The sequence below is a fragment of the Argentina silus genome (assembly GCF_951799395.1).
Source record: "Argentina silus genome assembly, chromosome: X".
Taxonomy (NCBI): Eukaryota; Metazoa; Chordata; class Actinopteri; order Argentiniformes; family Argentinidae; genus Argentina; species Argentina silus.
This window is the reverse complement of record NC_139653.1, coordinates 28,029,802-28,053,615: the sequence shown is the minus strand read 5'-3', so window position 1 is coordinate 28,053,615 and position 23,814 is coordinate 28,029,802. Positions and strand designations below refer to the sequence as shown.

The 23,814-nt window shown below is 39.8% G+C and overlaps 2 protein-coding genes across 5 annotated transcripts in view; one reads left to right on the top strand and one right to left on the bottom strand.

Annotated features, from left to right (window-relative positions):
* The first annotated feature begins 239 nt into the window (after positions 1 to 239).
* On the top strand, positions 240 to 13,752 carry drc9 (dynein regulatory complex subunit 9). Of its 2 annotated transcripts, none has more exons than XM_083695260.1 (10): positions 240 to 286; positions 9,371 to 9,536; positions 10,702 to 10,904; positions 11,019 to 11,147; positions 11,325 to 11,406; positions 12,487 to 12,648; positions 12,779 to 12,853; positions 12,970 to 13,101; positions 13,201 to 13,302; positions 13,599 to 13,752. In XM_083695260.1, exons 2-10 carry the CDS (start codon positions 9,408 to 9,410, stop codon positions 13,698 to 13,700), a joined length of 1,116 nt encoding a protein of 371 aa, XP_083551386.1. In that variant the 5' UTR covers positions 240 to 286; positions 9,371 to 9,407; the 3' UTR covers positions 13,701 to 13,752. The 2 variants fall into 2 exon arrangements, with proteins under 2 accessions (XP_083551386.1, XP_083551385.1); XM_083695259.1 differs by having other exon boundaries at positions 278 to 286; positions 9,349 to 9,536.
* Positions 13,753 to 13,902: 150 nt separating this feature from the next.
* Positions 13,903 to 23,814, bottom strand: part of lrch3 (leucine-rich repeats and calponin homology (CH) domain containing 3) — a 46,642-nt gene continuing 36,730 nt past the window's right edge. For all 3 annotated transcript variants that reach the window (XM_083695252.1, XM_083695253.1, XM_083695254.1), the window contains 4 exons: positions 23,079 to 23,179; positions 21,442 to 21,579; positions 21,192 to 21,269; positions 13,903 to 16,020 (listed from right to left, as the gene is read on the bottom strand). In XM_083695252.1, coding sequence (XP_083551378.1) covers positions 15,877 to 16,020; positions 21,192 to 21,269; positions 21,442 to 21,579; positions 23,079 to 23,179 — 461 coding nt within the window. In that variant the 3' untranslated portion in view covers positions 13,903 to 15,876. The remainder of the gene's footprint in view (positions 16,021 to 21,191; positions 21,270 to 21,441; positions 21,580 to 23,078; positions 23,180 to 23,814) is intronic.

Sequence of the window (23,814 nt, the reverse complement as noted above, 5' to 3'; positions counted from 1 at the left end):
TGCTGGGAAAATATCATTGACATGGGCAACCACATAGGCGCCTGATCAAAATATCTAATTTTGAACTTTCACCACTGCCTTCACTTTATTGTCACACTATACTGCATATTATTATCGTTTCAACAGCCACGGTTGATAAAATCAGTTATTATTTCTCCTCTACGAGAAAAACAATAGTAAGTGTACGAGTTGGCCGTTACTATGGTGATATGTGTAAACTAGAAACAAGGGGTAGCGAACTATGCCGAAAACATTGCCCTCCTCTTATCCATAGAACTTCAAACTGGTAAGTTTGTTGTTGAAACGTTTAGAATATGTTGTTGCTAACACAAAAATGTTGCGAGTCAATGTTAGTGAGCGTTTGCTCTGCCAAGTAATATTGATTAATTCAGTATTCATTCAGTGAACTGAATTGTAACCGAGGTAGGGGCCGTGACCACCAACTGCGTTTTTTTCTACAAACTAGAAAATAACTTCCAGAAGAAACTTCGTGGGCTTGCAAAGTTTTATTTTGGAAGTAGAAACATATAACGATAAAGAGATAGATTTGCTGGGTAAAGAGAGTGATAGTGTTATTATGGTAGAGGATGGTTTGGTTGGTCGGATGGATGAATTGATAGATGATAGAAGGTTAGATAGATGAGAGGTTAGATAGATATATAGGGGTCAATAACGTGACGCCTACTTTTTCTGTCCAACTCCATTTTTTCTCTTTAAAAAAAAAATCGAAATGCATAAAAATATAACATATATATCTAGTACCTTTCCCATATACATACCCACTTTAACTTTTTCAAACCTTTTAGTTATTGGTAATTTTTCTGTTATTTGAAGTGCCAAGATATCATGTGGTCTAAGCGTCCAGCCATGACTGCTATTTTGAAAACTTGTTTAAAATTACTTTAAAATTATTCAAATTTATCTCCTGCCCCATTTGGCATAATGTCAAACATGTTTTATATTCCTTGAAAAAATTGCAAATCAATTGCATTTATATTTCCATCATAATATACAAATGAATGTTGTCGAAGATGTTCATTTTATGAGTTATCATCTGGCGAGACCATCATGAAAATACCATTTTGGGACTTTTACTTTGAAAATTATTCAAGGCCAGGAAGTGACATCATATAGCCGCATGCCAAGGACCCAAGGAAACATCTAGTAGGTTAGTAAGTCTCTCTCAAATTTTGAAAAAAATCACCTTTTTAACTGCTGGAATGTAGTTTCCATATGTCATGTGGTATGACTTAAAAAAAAAACTATGAATATTAAGTTTTATCTGCAAATCAACATTTTGATGATAAATTTGAAAGTGAACTTTGGCGGGAAGAAGGCCTGTTTATTTTAGGTGGCCAATTCTGTGCCTGTAAAATTTGACTGAACTTGAAAACATCATGTGGTGAGACCACTGCAGAACGTTGTACATCAGGGGTGGGCAATTAATTTTTACAAGGGGCCACATGAGAAACCTGAATTGTGTCAGAGGGCCACACCAACGATAACTTGAACCTAATTCTGCTCAACTTTCTTCCATTGTAAAATGCACTAAATTATATATTTTGAATAGCTGGTACTGATAATCGGAAGAATAAAACTATTCTGTAAATATTTATATTAGGCAATGTGAAATTGTGGTGTATAGGTCAAATAAGAAAACAAAAACAATTATTGAATCAGTGCAATTTATTTTTTACTTGTTAATCTCCACAAACAATGAAAAACAACAAACAATTTAACAAGTTTATAGAAATACAGCAATACAACAAACAATAACTTGTAATGTTTTCCACCTCATTTTACCTCTTCAGTGAGAATAATCCAGTCTGTTCTGGGCTTGAACAAGGGCATTGAAATCTGGCTGAATGTCTGAGGTGGCTATGCGAAGGACAGCTGAGAGGTGGTCATCAGTGATAGAGGATCTGTGTTTGGATTTGTTGAACTTCATCACTGAGAATGTCTGTTCACATACATAGGTAGATCCAAAGAGGACTAGAATCCTCTGAGCATGCCTCCTCAGGTGTGGAAAGTTCTCCTCTTTGAGGGAGGAGTAAAAGTCCAGCAGTGAGACTGACCTGAAGTGCTCTGCCAGAAGTGTGTCAGACTGCAGGTCAATGAGTTCCATCTGAACATCACTTGGTGCATTATCCACACTGCAGTTGAAGGGAGAAGAAACCATGTGCATTTCACTCTCAAGAGTTTTGAAATCTTGAAATCGCCTCGAAAACTCTGCATGCAGTGCTTCTAACATGGTTGACTACTTGTGGAGGTGATCGGCTGATCTTTTGGCTTCCTTTAGTGTTGGCAAGTGGGTCAGAATGTTGTCCTTCACTTGGCTTGAGATAAGCTGCAACTTTCTCATGAAAGCCTTCACTGCACTGTACATCTCATGCACAAAAAGGCCCTTGCACTGCAGTTTGACATTTAGTTCGTTCATTAGTGCAGTCACATCCACAGCGAATCCGAGGTCTGCCACCCAGTCTTTATCTGAAAGCTCTGGGATGTCATGTCCTTTCTTAACACAGAAATCCTGAATCTGGTCTCTCAGGTCCCAGACACTTTTCAGTACTTTGCCAAGGCTGAGCCACCTGACAGTGCAGTGATAGCTTATGTCACCATGTTCAATCTCATTTTCCTCCAAAAATGCAACAAATTGTCTGTGATTTAATGCTCTCGCTCGGATGTAGTTAACTGTTTTAGTTACAGCATCAACAACATGGTTCATTTTTAACACTGTCTTACATAACACTTCCTGATGTATAATACAATGCAAAAATGTCAATTTCTGCACAGGGTTCATTTCTGTCACTTTATCCTGCATTCTCTTTAAAAGTCCAACATTTTTCCCCGTCAGATTTGGACAACCGTCTGTTGTCACACCTGCCAGCTTGTCCCATTCAGTCCTAAATTACATGTCCAAACATGCATTTACCTCTGTGAACAAGTCATTACCAGTGGTTGTCCCTTTCATTGACTGCATGGCTGCCAACTCCTCCGTGATTTGAAAGTCTGCAGTTATCCCACGTAAGAAGATGAGTAGCTGGGCGGTGTCACGTACATCGCAGCTCTCATCCAAAGCCAGAGAAAAACAGTCAAAGTCGGCCGCTCTGTTCTTCAGCTGAAGCTCCAAGTTTCCAGCGATGTCCTCAACCCGCCTCGTTACAGTGCGTCGGGAGAGTGACACGTTCTCAAATGCGCCCTTTTTCTCCGGGCACATCAGCGCAACAGAGTCCAATAAGCACTCCTTAATAAACTCTCCGTCAGAAAACGCCTTACTTTTTCTGGCGATTTTGTGAGAAATGACATAACTTGTCCTGACGGCTGCATCTCTGGGGTGTGAAGTTTCGTAAAAAGTCCTTGTTGGGTTTGCAGTTTTGCTAGCAACGCATCAGACTCCCGCGCACGCTCTTCATCAGACAGATTTCTGTATTTATCCTCATGCTTGGTCGTGTAGTGGCGATTCAAATTATAATCCTTTAACACAGCGACCTGTGTACCACAGATTAAGCACACGGCTTTACCTTTAATTTCTGTAAAGAAATACTTGGCAGTCCATGTCTTGTTGAAAACACGGCATTCGTTATCAACTTTTCTTTTCTTAGCGTTAGCTAAGATTGTCAATTATTAGAACCATTGCATTTATGGCTATGACTGTGTACTAACCTCACTAAAATCAATGCATTGCAATTCAAAGAATAAATCAATTACAAAAGTTTTTTAAATTATTATTATTTATTTGTTACCATTCATAGTATTGACAGACAGACAGCGGTCAATTATTATTAGCAACGGTCTGTTATACGAAAATAATTGACCGCCGAACGTTTGGAAGGCCCATTCAAGTGAATGGAACGTTCTAATCTACAGCATTAAGAAGAGCCGTGTAATAAATAATATTATATTATAATTATTATTATTTTCGGGATCTACAGGGAATCGACGGGTTGGCCACCACTGATCTAAGGCAATGAATTCCATAATTTTTTGTTATGCCTTTTGCCTTGGCACCATCACTGGAAAACTTTCTTGCCTTTTCAAAAACGTCCGCTACAGACGGAGTGGGCGTGCTCGGATTGACTTTTCTTTTCTGCGCCGCATTCTTCTCATATTTAGAATGGCAATCGGGATGTTTGGATTTCAGGTGATAAATTAAACCCGACGTGGAGAAACTCTTTGCAGATACACCCCCTCTTGAAATTTCAGCATTGCATGTTTTGCAAATCGCTATCCGTGGGTCTTTCTCCGAGATATTGAAATAAGTCCACACCGCAGACATGTTGGCTGGCTCTTATCCAGATAACCGTGTGCTGGCTGCGCTTTTTAATTGCGTCATTACAATTGTGTTTCGGCCGTGTTGTTTCGGTGATTTAGGTATTTCGGCCGAAAACCGAAAATGCTCTTTTGGGCCATTTTCGGCCGAAAATTTTCGGTGGCCAAATTTTCGGTGCATCCCTATAATTTATGATTGGCCTCACGCGGGCCGGACAGGGACGTACAAAGGGCCAGATGTGGCCCGCGGGCCGTAGTTTGCCCAGGTCTGTGTACATGATAGATGTTTGTCCTGCATTGGCAGTTTCTGTGCATTTATATTTAATTCATGATTTATATACATACAATTATTTATTTTAGTATAACTTTTACTATAGTTTTGCATAGATTTGTCTGCAATTTCAGTCATTTTCACTAATATTTCGGAAAGAACGTTTTTTTTACATCTTTGTAAAATTTTATGAGAGAAATGTCAAAACAATTTATAGCATGAAATTAAATTAAGGTAATTATGCATTTATTAATCATTTATATCTATTTTAACCTATTTCCTAGATGGCACTCACAAGCAAAGAAAAGAACACTCACCACAGGCAGCGTGTGAATTCCGACCCTGCAGCATGCTGGAGACAGATAGGACATGCCTATCCAAAATCCTTATCCGTCATTGACCCATAGATAGATAGATAGAAAAAGACAGATGTCAAACATATGAATGAAACTTCTTTAAGTGTAGTCAGTCTACACATTTTAAAGTTGAATGTAGGTGTCAAACTTAAAAGATATAAAAGGAGATACATTTTTTAAATGTCCCCATTCAGAGCGAATGGCTATAGGAATTAATAAAATTTCAGGCAAATTCTAGTACAGCTCAAAAAGTATAAAGGTTATGAAAACATTTTTTTTCAAGCACACAAGTCTGGCCATTTAAAAGTTGAAACTCTGCTTCTGTACCTGAAACAGCGGCCTTTGTTGTAGTGAAATGAAAAATATCAATCAAAAACGCTTTATCTTCTATCAGTAGAGACTTGTAGCATCTTTTGAACTGAAACAAACTATTATATATGTTCTTATATAAAAATATGGTTGTTATACTGAATGACGTAATGTGGTTTAACATGACATGGTCTTGGTAAGGTATAATAACTTTAACAATGCAGATGTGTACTGTACACACACACACACACAGATACAGAGGTGAGTGCTTCTTAATAGAGTATTTATTTTCAACAATCAGTAGATGTATCGTTCTTTGAATGATTTGTCAAACAATTTCAACATTCAAAATACAAACTCAATAATTAAAATATCAAACATTGTAGTGTTAATACCACATGGCATTGAAAAGCATTAAAACATCTGTTTAGAACTTTGGGTAATGCATTCATAACATAAAATCAATGCAAATATCATTGCATCAAAACATCAAACATCAAAATTCCTCAGTATTGTCTTGTAATATAAAACTTGAATATAAACTGACAAATCAGTGTAACTGGATCCTGGACTTCAGGTGGTGAGGGTAGGCAGTATCACCTCCTCCACTCTGACTCTCAACACGCAGGGCCCCCCATGGCTGCGTGCTCAGTCCCTTGCTGTACTCCCTGTTAACCACGACTGTGTGGCCATGCACAGCTCCAAATCCACCATTAAGTTTGCCGATGACACCACTGTTGTTGGCCTGATCACTAACAATGATGAGACAGCCTACAGGACAATAATCAGCAATAACCCTAACCCTTCGGATGTTGTCGGAAGAATCTACAGGAGCGCGCTGTCGCTGTGATGTTCGCTGCACAGGTTGTTGCCAAGGATGACCCCAAGATTCTTGGCTGTCTAGGAGGAGGTCAAAGTGGAGTTCTTGACTGTGATGGAGAAGACTTGGAGAGGGCAGCCTTTCCCAGGGAGGAAGAGCAACTCAGTCTTGTTAAAGTTGAGCTTGAGGTAGTGGGCTGATATCCAAGCAGAAATGTCTGCAAGACACGCAGAGACACGTGTCGCCACTTGTGTCAGAGGGGGGGAAAGAGTTGAGTGTCATCAGCGTAGCAGTGGTAGGAGAAACCATGTGAGGAAATTATAGAGCCAATCCGGAATCGGATTTCATCGATTTGCCCCATGAGGCCACCCAGAGTGCTCCGCCAAAAGCAGCAAGGCGCAGCGCTTTGGTGCGGGAGTGCACAAAATACTTCCTTCCCAAAACAACAGGGAAAAGGGTCTGGTGGATTGAAAAAGGAAGATATCTGAGCGTGGTCAGAGATATAATCTATCTTTATACAATGGTTTCCTCAGAACAAACATTGTGATTGGCCGAGAGACATTCAAAGCTTTATTCCCTGATAAAGTAACAGCTATGACCCGACTAGTCTACCATAAGTCGCAGTAATATCCCAGTGTAAACACTCGAATTACAAAGATTTGTTTATCACATTACCTTGACAACAGTGCCCGTTTTGAGAACTATATTTCTGAGCACAGGACAGAAAACACCACAATCTATCACAAAATAAATGCTCATATATATTATTATTATTATTATATATTAGTGGGCTTGCTTCAGCAAGTACATCTATTGTTATTACTCATACTTATTATTATTATTATTATTATTATTATTAGGTGGGCTTGCTTAAGCAAGTCCAACTATTGTTCTTCAACATACTTATTATTATTCCAATTCTTCCACCTGCGACTCCTACAACTTTTAAGCTATTCACACCAATCCAACGTTAAAACGTGCAGAGGTCTAACTCGTGTTGCTATGACTTTTGGTTTTGATACCTATTAAACTTTTTAAACGTTACACTTGAAAGTGCACTTTTTAACATGGTGGTCTATGGAAACTAAAAGATGCAATTTTTTCACCATTTGAACTGTAAAATGTGCCAAACACTCCAAACTATCAACTCTGATAATAGCTTTTTGATACCTATTAAACTAAGCTTTTTGTAGCTCCAAAACCTCTCATCCAGTTAACATGGTGGAATGTTGATTTAGGCCAACATTTTGTGACCTCATTTGTTACTACAATCAACATGGAACTTTCAGGACTCAAAACAACACAAGGCCTGCAGAACACATTCTTGATGCACTCTCTTTGCTAACAGTTCTATCCCACTGAAGCCACTCTCAACCACTCAACCAACCAACTCTACCACTCTCAACCACTCAACCCTCTACCTACTCCACTGAACTACCCCAGGCTCATCCCATCTATCTATCTATCTATCTATCTATCTATCTATGACCTTCTAACATACTGTCTATCTAACCTTTCCAACCGTATTTCTATCTAAACCTTCTATCTAACTTCAATCTAACTACTAACATTATCCTTTCTTCCTTTCACCAGTCACTACTGCTTCACTCAGTATAACCCACACTGGTTAACCTCTTAATTGTTTTGATCTTTCTAGACCTCCTCTCTTTCATCTATCCATTCATCCATCCAATCAACCAAGCTAACCAATGTATCTCACTTTTTTTCAACTACCCAGAAAATCATCATCAACCCTGATAAAAGCTTTCTGACATCCATTAAACCTTTAAAACTATTAAGCTTTTTGTAGCTCCAAAAACGCATCCGCTTAGCCAACCACTCTCAACCACTAAACTCTCTACCCACTATACTGAAGTACCCCTGGCCCATCCTATCCATCAAAACCAACCAAGCAAACCATTTCTAACTTTATCTGCTACCATAATAAGACTGTCTCACTTTCTTTCAACTAGTCAGCAAATCTATCTATCTATCGAAACCTTTTCCACTCCCAAAATAAGACTTTGCAAGCCCATTAAGTTTCTTCTGAAACATATTTTTCTAATTATTATTATTATTCCAAATCTTCAGATTTTTCGGTATCCTCCACCAGCTTTTAAGCTATTCACACCAATAAAACTTTGAAACATGCAGCGAAGTCTAACTTGAGTTGCTTACATTTATGTTTTTCAAACATTATACTTTTTAAACTATTCAGCTTTTTGTAACTCAAAAACTCCTATCTTTTAACATTGTGGAATGTTGATTTAGCCCAACATTTTGAGAACCACCATTGTTACTGCAACTGCTATGGAACTTTCAGAACTCTTGAATAAAAGCAACAGGAGACCTGCAGAACACTTTCTTAGAATGTGCACTCTCTTTGCTTAGAACAATGCACTCTTTTTGCTACCAGTTCTACCCCACTGAAACCACTCTCAACCACTTAACCAACCAACTCTACCACTCTCAACCACTCTTTCTTTCAACTATCCAGCAAATCTAGCTATCTATCGAAAACTCTTTTAACCTTTTCCACTACCAAAATAAGACTTTGCAAGCCCACAAAGTTTCTTCTGGAACTTAATTTTCTCGTTATTAGTGGGCTTGCCACAGCAGTTCAGATACAAATTCGAAATTATATTTCTAATTTTTATCTGAACTTTCATTCAGATTTGTAACACTATTTAAACCTAATAAATTGTAAGCCTTTTTAAGTCGCATAAATTAACAGTAGTTTCAATGAAGAGTATACTGTTGCTATGGTCATACTCATAACGCTACTCCTCTTTCTTCTTTTAAGCTTCACAATCCAATCCAACTTTACACCATCCACTGCCGTCTATCTATCCATCTATTTATACTTGTTTTACTACCAAAATAAGACTTTGCAAGACCACAAAGTTTCTTCTGGAACTTATTTTTCTCGTTTAAGCATGGTGAGTTTCATATGAACAGTGAGTCCAACCGGTTAATCAAATAGACCCGTCCACGCATTGACTTTCTCACTGCTCGATGACGGTACGCGATGTAGTAAAAAGGCACCTGATGTAGCTACAATCAGTTGAACAATATGAAGGAAAATAGAACAATACGCCCCCGCCACGATTGAATAACACATACATGGTCCATGTGAATTTCGGTCGACTGTTTGGTGTTCGATGACTTACATTGTAATTATATAATTTGACTGTTTGTTTGATTGAAAGGTTGTTATTTGTTAATTCAAGAAACTGAAAATTCAATTAGAAGTTTTATATAACGTTTGCTAGTTTCATGTGTTACTTTGATTCAATCATTTCTGTATGTTCCAACTCCCATAGACACAGACCACATCTTTTACAGCAATCGCAACGACTTCGCTTGTAAGTCGAACAGCAGAATGTCGGTTCCATTGTCGGGGGTGGAGCTGCTCAGACTGTGTACCGTGCTGCAGGACTGTGCTGATCAGCTAGCGGTGCTGGGCCACATAATGCCCGACACCTACAAGGGTCGTTCAGAAGCGGATATGGTAAATTATTATTTATGTACTGTAAGTAGCCAAAGCTGTGCAGGGTGGACTTGTATGTGACAGTGACACACTACTGTCCTACAAATGGTCTAGCCTACTACTGCTCTTTTCATGTCATCAGTCTTTAACTTACATTTACTGTTACGGGGAGAGTGGGATAAGTGGTGTGCCACTGGGTAAGTTGAACCAATGCCACCACTTGTTTCTAGGTAGGAAACCATACAAAAAATGAATCATGTGACCAGATATTTAGGAAGAGGTCATCAGTCTGTGATGCAGGACAGCACATGGAAAAAGTGGTGGCGTTAGGTCCAAAAAACTGATTTTCTCAAAGTCAAATGAATTGATTGTGTTAAATGATTTCATGATTCTTTTATCTAAACTAAAGTAGATAATTGAGACTGTATTATACATATGAGGTTCTAAACCTAGCATGAAAGTGCATCCTGTTAGCTGTGTGGGTTAATATAATCAAAATGGTTGCTTTGGGGTAAATTGTGCCATTTGGTCAGGCAAAGTTAAGCTCAACATAACCTAACAAATGCTGATTAAATTGTCATTTTTATGCATAATATACATAGTTTGTTTGCAATTTGTCATGCATATGAACTCAGATAGTACACTTGTAACAGTGCAGACATCATCATGCCCCGAGTATAGGCACACAACACTGATAAAATGGAATCTTGCTGACCAGTTTCATGGGCTTGGCACCCTGAACTGCAGAGAACTTGCCTCTTAGGCTATATATTACCCCATACCCGGGATAAATTGTGCCAAGACACTTGTTCTTTTGGACAAGCTAGGTTTTCAAAACTGTTATATTTCCATGAATTCTGATTATTTCCAGGGATACACATCCTGAAATATATGTCGATATTGTTGTTTATTTTGTTGTATATTTCCCTTGAAAGTGTGATGCTGAATGTAAGAAATGGCTCAACTTACCCCATATTAATATTATGTAGCCCAATGTTATGTCATCATCAATAGTTTCCAATTCATGCAAAATGTCTTCACTAGACATATTGTGACGTGTCATGTCTTGTCTATGTTATGCCATGCTTCTAACAACATTGTGACACTCTTAAGACCCACAGCTCAAATTGGGTTACCATGTTCTGCTATCCATTTTTACCTGGAGGTATACCTGTCTCACTGGCAGGTGGTGTCAGCGGACATTGGTGAGGTGCTAAAACAGCAGAAAGGAGCTGAACAGAATCTGAAGGTGGCACGTCAGAGTCAGGGGGAGGCTCGAGGCCTGTCTGATGCTACACATGAGCTGCACAGGTCACAGAAGGAGCTAAACCGCACACTAGAGGAGAACCCTCTCTCACCTGACAACCTGGCCAAGGTGCAGAGAGACCGGTGAGTTCTGAACCACTGCACACACTTGATGCACACTGACAAGATGCAAAGCAGACTGCATTCTCTCCCTCATACTTAAAGACAGGGTACTATCTCTCTCTTCCTGTCATACAGGCAGTTTGTGGCCCAGGTGATCACTAATATGTTAACAGAGCAACACAAGAGAGGAGCCTTTCACAGCTTGCTATTGGCTGTGGAATTAGAAAAAAAAAAGAAGGCCCACCTCCTGGATATCATAATTAGGTAATGTTCAAGATCAAAATATCTATCAGGTACTATCAAATGCTTGTGAAGGGCACGTAACTTTTTCTTTGCTTACAACAGATTTTGCTTTGAAGATCTTTAAATACTGCTGATTGGGAAAGATGACTCATTCTGATACTGCACATATATTGAGGATGACATCCCTATATATTATAGGGAGGAGGAGGGCCGCCGAAAGACCAAAGCTCTCCAGAGACAGCTACTTGACATCCGCAGAGATAAAGCACTTGAGCTGCAGGTACTGTTACACAGGGTAACCAAGATACAACATGGCATGCCAACATTAAATGGGAAGTCAAATATTATTGTCAATAATGTAATTGCATATGTTGGGCATACAGACAATGAGTGGGTGCGGATAATTGAATATGACAAAGACCTCCATTGCCCTCGTCAAACAGGATTTCACTGTGAATGTTGGAATGGATAATCATTTTTGACAAATAACATGACCATATCAGTTGTAGGCAAGGCAACAAATGTAACCACGAGCTGAAGTGTCTGATATTGTAACGACCCTGTGTAAGGCTTCTTAGCAGCTCCTCCAAGGGAGTTAACTCTCTTGGTGTAGCTAGCGCAGCTGGTTTGTAAGCGAAAGGTCGTGATTTCGATACCCGCTTAGGGCAAGTTATTCTACCCTGCCGTTTGCAATAATATCATAGTCGAAGCACTCAACAATCTTAACAGTGGTGCGCCAAATTCAACCTGTTGCAAGTCAACAAATGCTGTAATGGTTTGAACTTGTCGCAACTTTTCTCATGTTTTTTATTTTTTTATCATTTGCATCAGCAAAATAAATAAGCAATTATTCTTTATAACTCGCAACCATCAGTCATAACCATAATTACCTGCCACTTTAATGTAGTCTTACAGTTGCCTACATGCATTTGTTTATATAATTTCATACCTTTTTGTTTCCTCTTTGTTAATGCCTTAATTTGAAAAAATAAAGTATGTTTTCAGTCTAGGTTTCAATTTCGATGTAGTGACAGAAATGCACGTCATTGTTGATTCACGCCTGCCTGCTTATGAGTCCATATTTGGTAAAGAAAGTAGGGTCTATTTTCGCCTATTGGTAATTATTTAAGGTGGAATGTCATATGTGTTTGAATTTGCCAACTCCCCTTGACAAGTCTACCAACCATTTACTGCCCCGCCTATATTGATATTAAGGTTGACACACTTTGCGGTGACACCGAATTACCAAAACATGGTTCTAGTGCTACGCAGCGCTCTTTAGCAGAAGCAAATTGGAGCCCGTAATGTGTACTGTTTGTTGCATTATGTAGTGGTAAGTGTTTTACCCTCATCGCTTCAGCAACGAGAGGAGATGACTGCCCACCTTAAGGACCAGCTACAGGAGATGAAGGCTAAGACTGGACTGGAGAGGAAGTATGTGAAAAGCAGTGCAGAGCTACTGGTGTATCAAGGACAGAAGCTTAACACTCACTCTGAGAAGGAGCTGGAGGATGAGATAAGGGTGTGTGTGGAACCTTGCTATAAACTTTGTCCACTTCAACAATGTCCTATAGCAGCTTATATCTTCCTTAAGATAATATGTAGACATTTTTGGAAGTATGTCTGCATCTGTGTAGTTCCTCTGTCTTTAGCTTCTGCAGGAGCGGTTGGAGGAAGAGAGGCGAGTTCATATGGTGATGGAGACTTTCCTGAAGGAGCATCAGACAGTAAGTGTTCATCAATTGTTGGAAAATGGCATACATAATTCATATTGGGCCGGCACATTGGTAAATTACTTCAGGTATTCTTTAAGTTATAATCCAGTACCGTCTGTGACCCTCAGAGTCTCGGGGAGAAGCTGGAGGTGTGGATGGAGCGCTTTGAAAGAGACATGGAGGGTAAGCAGCAGGAGCTCAACACCATGAAAAACAACAAGGCCAACAACCTCTCCCATCTACAGGAGCTTGCCAAGAAGGTTAGTACAGAGCATGCATGTTTCATTTGGTCTCAAATAGAAATATTACTCCATGTGAGTATTTAACATTTAAATGTATTTACAATTACAATGTTCCAGTACAGAGAGAGTGAGCAGGTGGTCATAGAGGATAGAATGGAAAAAGAGAACCTACGCAGACAGCTGGAGAGGGAACAGTTGGAGCGGGATGCAGCAACCAAGGTAATCATAACACATGCTTAATGAATAATCTTTAAACCAGCAGGTAAACATCTAAACCTCCAGCAAGTAAATGTATCACAATGCAATATTTGGTGCTCTCCATCAATGTGGTTGTTGGTCTTTAGAATCTTTATTATATAAGAAAGTGTTTACCATGCCACATTTGAATCCTTCCTAAGGTTACTTGAATTCATTGTGTAGAGCTATGGCTCAATAGCTGTTGCAATGTTGCTCTACCCCTGAGTGAGTTTCTGTTCACCCTGTTCCGTTTAACTCACTGTCCTCTGCATGTTTAGATCCAGTCCTGGTGGAAGGGGACACTGGTGCGACGTGGGTTGGGCCCTTTTAAGAAAGGCAAGGAGGGCAAAAAGGGCAAGAAGGGCAAGAAGAAAAAGTGAGGAGTCTCAGGTCATTTCAATCTCAACATGTTATCTGTGTGGAATTATTGCGTAGCGCCAATCTAAGACGTTGCCACTTGGCAAATATAATGCAATGACAATAAAAGTTGTTTTTATTATCAAATATTGTCATGAACATTCCAGCACCTCACACCATACACAGTGCAAGAGGCTTTAAAACAGAGACAAGCATAACACAAACTGAAATTGGAAACTTTTATTAATGCACTTAAAACATAACGCCAAATATTAATTCCAGATGTTTTCCATTTTTAACATGTTTTCAAGGACAATTTCTCAACAAGCGTTGTAAAAATGAAAAGTACATTTTCAAAAGACCATGTTGTGGAAATTAAAGAAGGTCCTTGAATGTGGGATGTAGTACGCACTTGTATGGAATGTATGGAATTTATCTATTTACTGTCCATGTCACGCAGGGGACAATAGGGTCACATGATTACAGCTGGGGAAATGTCCTAGTCATGGTAAGGGTGAATAATACTAAAATATCTAAACAAAAGATTTATAATATATTTGCAAATGGTAAAAACATACCTCTTACAAAATGTTGTTTCATTCTTTTTCAATTACACAGCCCTAAATTATGTCCCGTTAGGACATCTAGTGACGTACTGTAGATATCGCTAGAGCCTGGCAGACAAAGGGGACGGGGGTTACACTATCCATAGCCAGACCAAATGAGCAATCTGTGTACCATGTGTACAGTAAGAGCGAACCTTATGTCCACGAAAGTAGTAAGATCATGAGAACCGTAAGGTTCTGCAAACTGAAGACCCCTTTGAATATCATGCAAGGTTGGCTACATGTTCCACAATTAATACAAATGAGTCCTGTGTGCATATACAACATTCTCAAAGACAACACTGTCATGTTTACTAGTCCACAGACCCCTCCATGTTTGTCAAACTCAAATGAGAGGCAGCTTGTTAAATAAAAAAGTTGTTTAAAAAAAGGTAGTGTAGGCTTAACTCTAGTGTTCAGTATCCTGGTGTTTTCCCCAGCCCCCGGCCTTAAAACCCTCAGTCAGAGTGGACTTAATACGAGAACTATATTGCAGGATTTCATTTGACAAAAACGCATAAACAGATACAAGTGAGCAGATTGGCATCATGCTGTCACTCAACCTGCTCTTATACCCTAAATTAGAGGCTGATTTGAGCTGTGCTCAAGGAAGAAGTTGCCTGTAAACACTGGTCTAGGATCAGTTCTCAATCCCACTGTAACACTAACCATCAGAGGCTTGTATTATCTTATAGTACTTTATTTTACTTGCCCTGGACCAGCGCTTAGGGACAGCGTCTACCTACACCCTCGGGTGCAGTGTCCATGCAGCTATGGGAAACTGCAACTCCTTGTGGCAACAAACATGAATTGCAGTTTTATATATACAGTATATATTTGTACACATAACATTTAAGAAAGTAAAAAATTGAGAGATCCCTGGGGCTCTCTTGATCTACTCCAGCACAGATTTTGATTCAGCCAGCTCTTGATACAACCACTTTGAAAAAGAATCGGGTTTAAATTACAACCATTAATGAGTTGGCAGTATCAGTAACCCCATTGCAACCATCACCATTATTGCTGCTCACATGAGAAACACATGACCTTAAGGGTTACTCAAGCAACACACCACTACTCTCCTAACTCCCCCAACATGCAAGGATTTTTCCGACGTGTCCATAAAATGAATATAAAAAATAAGATGCAATAAAGCAATATTAATATGGTGCAAAATAAAACAATCCCCAATGGACAGAGAAAGAGAACAGAGTGAGAAGTGAACAAAGACAACTGACTAATATATAGAAGAAAAATAAACTCTTCCTTTCAGGTCATCTGTGACGGTCTCTGCTGTTCATCCGTTCATCTCTTTATGGGCTCATAGTAATAAGCAGTCTGTGGGGTCACTGAGGAAGAGATAGTCATCCCTTACTTCCACCTACTCTTGCCTCTCTCTCTCTCTCTCTCCATTGGAGTTTAGGGGAAGACATGTCTGGGGAGGCTGGGTTCAGGGTGCCCCTGTATGGCTGGGGCAGTTCATGAGGTGAGGCTAAGGGGTAATGAGAAATGGCAGTTGAGAGGCAAGCCATGTATGATGGAGGAGGGTCCTGTGCTTGTCCAATCCTTGAATGAGCAAGTGCGTAAATGTGCCCTACATGGCAAGAGGGGTAGCGGTGGTGTTGGCGGGTGAGGGCGAATGTTTCGGGGGTGCCAGATCCATCAACGCACGCACTGTCCCGGCCACCTGAGGGAGCCCCCTCTCCTCCAGGATGTGGAGGGGGAGGCACAGCTGATTCTGATGCCGGACAAACACACACAGGACAGGGGGCAGAGCGGAGTGGAGCGGGGTGGGGCGACAAAAAGGGCATGTCAATGGAGGAATAAATAAAAATAACAAAATAACAACAACAGCATCTAAAAGATAATGGAAATGTAAAAACATGAAACTCAACATAAGATGGGAAAGGAGGAGAACAAAACATTGAAGAGCTGGAGGAGAGCAGAGGACTGGGAAGGCAGGAGGAGGCATGCACAGATGGAGGCACAGGGTTAAGTAGAGGTGCACTAGGACAGTCACTGGACCTACAAGTCAAGGCCTCTGACCAAATGTAAGTTTTACAACTTCATCATGTACGTGTGTGTGTGTATCAAGACAGGCAGAACTATTGAAAAGAGGAAAAGGATAGAGGAGTAACACAAGATATTTTGGTTTATTTTATTGTGAAAGGAGCTCTGAGCAGAGTTGAAAGGTTTAGAGAACACAGGAGAGATTCAATAGGCACAGACCGACAGAAAATACAAGCATACACACCACACTAGGCACAAGGAGACACTATTTCTTGCCCTTCGACGTCAGATCATCAATAAACTACATACAGATTCACCATCTTTTACAAAATGATGTGCTTTGTCTGTCATAGGACAGTAAAGGGCCGTATCCACCAAACACGCTTTTGCCTACAAAAAAGGCCTTCTAGTGGAGCAGCTACAGGCCGCATTTTGAAGAAAAGCACTTTTGGTGCCTTTTGGGATAAAAGTACAAAATTGTACACATTGGCAGGTCTTAAAAAGAGCATTTTTAGCAATAGGACCATCACAGATTTGCTCTTATACCCCCTCCTGGCAGCCCATTTAAGAAATGGCCACTAAATAAAAGAGTTAACGCTCAGCATTTTATCCCGACAGGCTTTTTATTTGAGAGAAATGGTGCTTTGGCTGACCTTGGTCAGACAGTTGACTGCGCTTCCATCTCATAGCCCCCAGTTGGCTCGATGGGAGATCAGTCAATCTTTGTTTTCATTTCAATAATGTTATTCTTGGGGCTGATCTGCTTGATCCAGGCCTATTACAGCTTTCTTCCATTGACAAACCTCGAGTCATTGACACTTATTTGAATCTGACTTATCTCAGGTACTATCCCCAAGGTTTGGAAGGCTGCTCCCACTCCATAAATGTGGTGACCCCCCCGACCTAGATAACTACCGCCCAATATCTAAGCTGCATTGCCTTTCCAAAGTATTAGAGTCCCTGGTCAACTCCCAGCTAAGAACCTTTTTATCTTTGCATTCTATTCTAAATGTGCACCTCATTCAGAGGTTGTCTGAAATTGGCCTGGCTCAGGCTTCATGTCGATGGTTTGAAAATGATTTAATGGACAGAACGCTGTGCGTCTTAACTGATGGTGTTAAATCAGTTTTTCTGGACATCACGAAGGGTGTTCCACAAGGATCAATTCTTGGTCCAGTTCTGTTTCCTATATACATCAGCAATATTGGATTATCTGTAAATAATTGTAAACTACATCTATATGCCGATGACACTGTCGTATATGCTATTGCTCCTACGACTGGCCAGGCTCTTTCTGAGCTAGTCTGCATTCTTTCTCCTGTAGAAAAGCATTGGTTGGGCTGAGGTTGGTGCTTAATGCTGGAAAGACTAAATATATGTTATTTACCAAATTGCAGAAAAATTTATCTGATTTATGCATATGTACTTTGGGTGGTGCCCCCGCCTATAAATACCTGACAAAGTTTTGACAAAGACTTGATGTTCAGAAAACATACGGAGGAGCTTGTTCAAAAGCTAAAATTTAAGGTGGGCTTCTTTTATAGAAATAGATCGTGCCTTTCCCCTTCATTGAACTTTCATGCCAGTACTTGATATCATCGACCAAAATGCAGCAGCCACTAAACCTTTGGATCCCATCTACCATAGTGCCCTTTACTTTATCACAGGTGATCGTTTTAATACTCATTGCATACTTTATAAAATGGTTGTCTGGACCTTGTTAAAGTCCTGTAGATCTTGTCAATAACTCTCTTTTTGTGTTTAAAGCCCTACTGCATAAACTCCTGGCTTACCTAACCTCATTATTGAAATTCAAGAACATCAATTACCTAACTCGTTCTCAGAGTTGGTTAACTCTTGAGGTTCCTCGGGTCTCCACCACTTTTAATTGTGGTGCACCTCACTGCTGGAACAATCTATAAAAAACATTACAGTTGGTTGTTCTGGTGCCGCTTGGGAAATTTAGGGTGTTGATCGAGGACCTCTTTGGTATGGATGTGATTCTTTCTCTTGATCTATTGTGGTTTTACATGATGTATTTATTTCTGTATTTAACAGTGTTGTATATTGAATATGTTGTTTTGTAATTGTATCGATTTTTGTGGACAGGGTGCAACTGCAAAATAGGTCTTGGTCTCAGTGTGTTTTCCCCTGTATTATTAATAATAATAATAATAATAATAATAATAATAAATAATAATAATAATCACTTTGGGGCAATGGTTGGAAGAAATGTGACAGAAAAGTACCCTAAAATGGTCCGAGTCATTGTGTTTTTGCTGGTATTTCATCCCTAGTTTCAATATTTTACATGTAAACAAGTAGAAAATGAATATTACTGTTCTCTAGTATATACTGATAAAATGATATGCAACATGGATCCTTAGATGTTAGTGTTAATTTTGAGCTACCGTGGGAGAGTGAGAGACGTGGGAGAGTGAGAAACGTCCTCTCGATTCCTTTGTATGTCTTGACATGTGAAGAAATTGACAATAAAGCCACTTTGACTTTGACTTTGAGCTAGACACCCGTATCCGACTTTACAATGTGTATTTAAAGATTTTTAAAATGCTTAACTTAAAATGCTCAAGCTAACCTTTTATTAAGAAACTCTGCTAAAATTGGGGTTTTCTCTCTCCACTGGACAAAAACAATTCACACAGGATTTGCCAGAGTGAAATGCACAGGGCAGATTTCTTTTCATTATATCATTTCCCACTTGTCTATTGATACTGAAACCAGGGGTGAAATAACTGGAAAAAAAAACCTAAAAACTAAACGTTTTGGGGTACTTTTCTGTCACATTTCCACTCACCAATTTTGTGGTGTTTATGCTCTGTGTAAAATGTGGTTTTATCCCAAAAGGCATGATTTCTTCATAATGTAGCCGCTCCACTGTTCAAAGCGGAGTGGAAAATGACTTGACTGTTGTTACTAGGCTTCCTGGTACAGTGCTTGTAGCTAGCAGCGATTAGCGATTATGGTAACACGAACTTCGTAGGTATTTGTATGCTAGTAACAGAGGAGCCTGCCAGCAAGAGGGGGTGAAATACATTTAGAGAGTGTTTGTTTCATACAAAAAGAGTGTATACGTTTTTCAGAAATTGTAGTGGAAGGCATCCTCATTTTGCACTGAGATAGCCATTTAGAGGATTTAGTGGCACAGAAAAACACAACCTCCAGGGTCCCAATGTCTCTCAGTGGGGATGGCTAACAAAGGGAAGGGGCACACAGGGGTATCAAAGCGCCATCCAACCACTCCCTGAGGGAATGGAACCCCCAGACAAACAGCTAGAAGAAAAAACTACTGTGTGTGTCTCATGGCAAGAGATGGATTGCAATTCCAAGATGGATGCTCTGCCAAAAACAGCATTTATTTTACCCCCTCTTGATAGCAAGCTACTATTTTACTAGCACAGAAATGCCTACACCTAAGTTTTGTTAGCATAATCGCTAATTGTTGCTAGCTACCATGACCAACTCAAGCACTGCATCAGGTAGCCGAGCAACAACAGTCACAGGATTGAAAAACACATCCGGTAGAGACGGCCCCTATGAGGACCCATTAAAATTGGTCCTACTATGTCCAGAAGCTGATTGATGTAACTGCTAACCCCATTCGTCCAACACAAATGAGTGTTGGCTTTGATGACAAGCACTGAGAGGTGTCTACACAACCATTGATTGGCTTACCGATTCACTTGCCATTATTCATTGGCAAACAGTTTTTGTAGCTAAGCTGAGTTCAAGAAAGAAGCGTTTGGCAATGATTTATAAGACTCCCTCCATGTTAGTAGGTCACTGGTGGTACTCAGGTGCAGTGAGAAAGGAAGCACACATATACGAGAAACACTCAAAATAGATTTTTGTGCAATTGAAGTGCTTTCTGATTGTGTGATTCTCTCTTAAACATACATACACACAGGCAGACAAACTTAAGGCACAGGAGAAGGTTTAGTAGGTACAGCAGAGGATTTAGTGACACAGACAACACAACCTCCAGGGTCCCAATGTCTCTCTCAGGGGGGATGGCTAACAAAGGGAAGGGGCACACAGGGGTATCAAAGTGCCACCTAACCACTCCCTGACGGAATGGAACCCCCAAAGAAACAGCTAGAAGAAAAAAGGACTGTCATTTGGCAAGAGTTGTGCCATTTTCGATGGGTTGCAACCAGTCACTGGCAAGCTCCTCTTTTTTTAAGGCTGAGTGGAGGTCCCACTCATTCTTGTGCTTTTCTCTTGAGTTCTGCCACTTGTTAGTTTGGATACTGCTGCAGTAATGGTTATGGGAGTGACCCTCAGTAAGGACAAGCATTGAGGAGTGAGTTTAGGTATGTAATTGTGTGTGTCCATGTGTCTTTACATGAGTGGATGAATAAAAGAGCCAATTCAATGTCAGGCAGTGAATGTGTGGTCATGTTCAAAGGTGGGCCACCAGGTGGCAGTAGAGAGCACACAAGACAGACATGATGGAGAGATAGAAGAGGGCAAAGCCTGCTAACTGGGCTGGGGGAGAGGGCATGAGTGGAGGAGCCATGGTGAGCAGGACCCCCACTGTCCCATAAACACCACCCCCCTGACCCCCAAGAACCTCCCCCACTGAGCATAAACTCGCCTATCGCAAAGGGAAGGGAGGGACATGGTGGCATGGGCATGGCAGAGGGAGGGGGACAAGATCAAATAGAGGGAGGTATTGTGTACAGATGAAAGATGAGTTGGAGGGAGGTGTCATGGTTAAAGAGAAGAGCAAAGAGGGGAGAGAGAAAAAGTTATTGTTAGTAGCAGACAAGCAGCATCAAATTAAGTGAAATAAATAAAAAAGCTCTATAGGTTGAAAACATTTTCAGCAAGTTTGAAATTAGTACATTTAAGTTAGTTAATTCCTTGTGAAAGTCTTACCTGTGGGACACCGATCCTACGACATGCCTCCAGGAAGTTCTCAACGTTCCGTCGACACTTGGCCATTGTCAGTTTGGGCTTAAGGCACAGAAAAATAAGTACAATTAAAAAAATCGATGTTTAAAAGCAAATGTATTCCAATATAAAATGATTGTTTAGATATGTTAGTGTCTGATGTGAAAATGTATAAAGGTACATGAATACTAACAGGAACATCTCTCCAATGCACATACATAAGACATGCACTCACCACAGCAGGGGAGGGCACATGGATGCTGGGCACAGATCGTGGTCGCACATGATTGGCTAGATGGCACAGCACGACCCCGTCAGTGAGTGCGGCTCCCAGGTCACTAGGCAAGGACACTTTCAGGCGCGACTCAATGTTCTACAAGAAGAGCACCAGACATTTACAGGAGAAGAAACAGCAATAACATGTTTTTATTTTATTTATTCACACTAGCTTCTCTAACTTAAACATATGTATATGTTCCAGGATGAAGGGGCATTATGTGAAAATTTTATTTTCCCTATCTCAGTTCTAGACTTAGGAACAGATAAAGCAGTGACTGTGAGCGAAGACTATACTGAGTGACTGATCTGGTGAATACGCACGAGTGCTTTAACCTACTGGTGGAAAGAGAGGCCCATTGCACCATGACATCAGTGATGAGTGAGTGACCTAGCATTGGTGATACATCTTAAAACACCATGATACACTGTGTCAAGAGCTTTTAAGGTACTTGCTGAGGCCTGCATATAAACAATATCACCATAATCCAACACAGATAAAAAAAAATAAAAAAAAGTGCTTTGAACAAGATCTAACTGACATTATACAACGGGTTGATCAGAACGAGATTTTTGTGATTGGCCAAGAGGCGTTTGAAGCCTTGCTTTATTCCCTAATATAGTAACAGCTATGACACGTTTTTTCTATTTACTATACATTACGGTAATATCCTTGCGCAAACACTGGAATTACGTTTACAATAATTATTTGTTTATCATGTTACCATGACAACAGTGGTAATTTTGAGAACTATATTTCTAACCTCAGGTCAGAAACCACCACAATCTATCACACAATAAATACATAAGGCATTATTTTGTCATCACAATTCTGTTTTATTTTGTAACCGTTGTATAAAAGCATTAAGGCACTTGAATCTGTGCTTTATCGCGAATAAAGTCACATCTGATGGGTTGCCTAACCCTGCTCTTTGCGTCAGACCGAACAACACCCCTCAGCTGTGACTTTATTCACGATAATTGCTTAATTGAAAAACAATATTTGTTACTATAAAATTTTTTAAAAAAAAGAATCTTGGTCAAGTGTTCAATGTGCTGTTTAAAATGTAGCTTTTCATCTAACCAAATCCCAAGGTATTATAGGAGGGGACCCTATCAATTTACTGGCTTTCTACAGTTAACACCTGCAAATGACTCCATCTGTCTGCTTTCAGAGAAGTGAAATCCCTGAATTTGGTTTTCCTTGCATTAAGCACACGTTTCAGTTCGAAAAGTCTCTCATAGCCTTCTCAATATTAGATGTGCCAGAACAAATAATTCTGTCATAAGCATACATATACAATTGTGTCATAAGCAACATATTTGCAGATTTGCATGAAATATAACAAGTTATTTGGGGAAGACTCAACATCAAGCTCCTCAGTCTTTTTAGCACTTTCCCAAAACAAATATTCGATATTCTAAAATAAGCTGATAGGGTAAAAATATTTGCTAATTGGAGAAATGGGTATGCAGGTCAGAGTAGGAAATCATACAATACATTCCATGAGATCATAACTTGGTTCCTGAAAGTCTAAGGTGGAATCCAAGAGTGGGTGCATAGTTAAAGTTTAGTATAATTATGTCAGGTGTTACCTTCCGCAGTTGCCCCACCAGCTCAGCCTCTTCACCAACAGGGCCCTGAGGCTGAGTAGGGGTGATCTCTTCAGGCTCAGCCATAGGGACTGCAGAATCTCCTGCAAGGAAAGAAAAATAAACATGTGCGTATACACACACACACTTTGTCATGATACCAGAATTTTTAACTTCGATACTGATAGTAGTTCAGTATCATGATATTTGATACAATACCATGGCAGAAGAAAATAAGTAGCCTGTATTATATGTATATTATTTAGGGCTGGAAAAGTTAATACGTTTATTCCTGTGATTAAAAGAAATTCCATAACACCCGTTTTGTTTTTTTAACACCGTTAACCCATTTTTCCCCAGTTTGACCCTTGTATTGTACAATTGTTTTATTTTCGCTGAGCGTGCACATTGATTTTATTTACAACATGCAACAATTAATGGAGAAGGATACGCCAACAGTCGATGATAAACAGAAATTGCGGTTAATTTGTGATTCATCACAGCAAACCATGCAATTAACTTGATTGACTTGTTTAATTGTTTGACCACAATCATATTATTACATTTATATTTAGTTTAGTTCCATTATGGGGAAACTCAAAGCACACTAGGGGGAAAAAAAAAAAAAATCATAATTGAACAAAGAAATCAAACTATTCCGGATCACTGTGCATTCAACCGGAGTCTCAACGTGAAAAATGTCCTTCCCTGAACTCCTCTCTAACCTTAACTCTTGCGA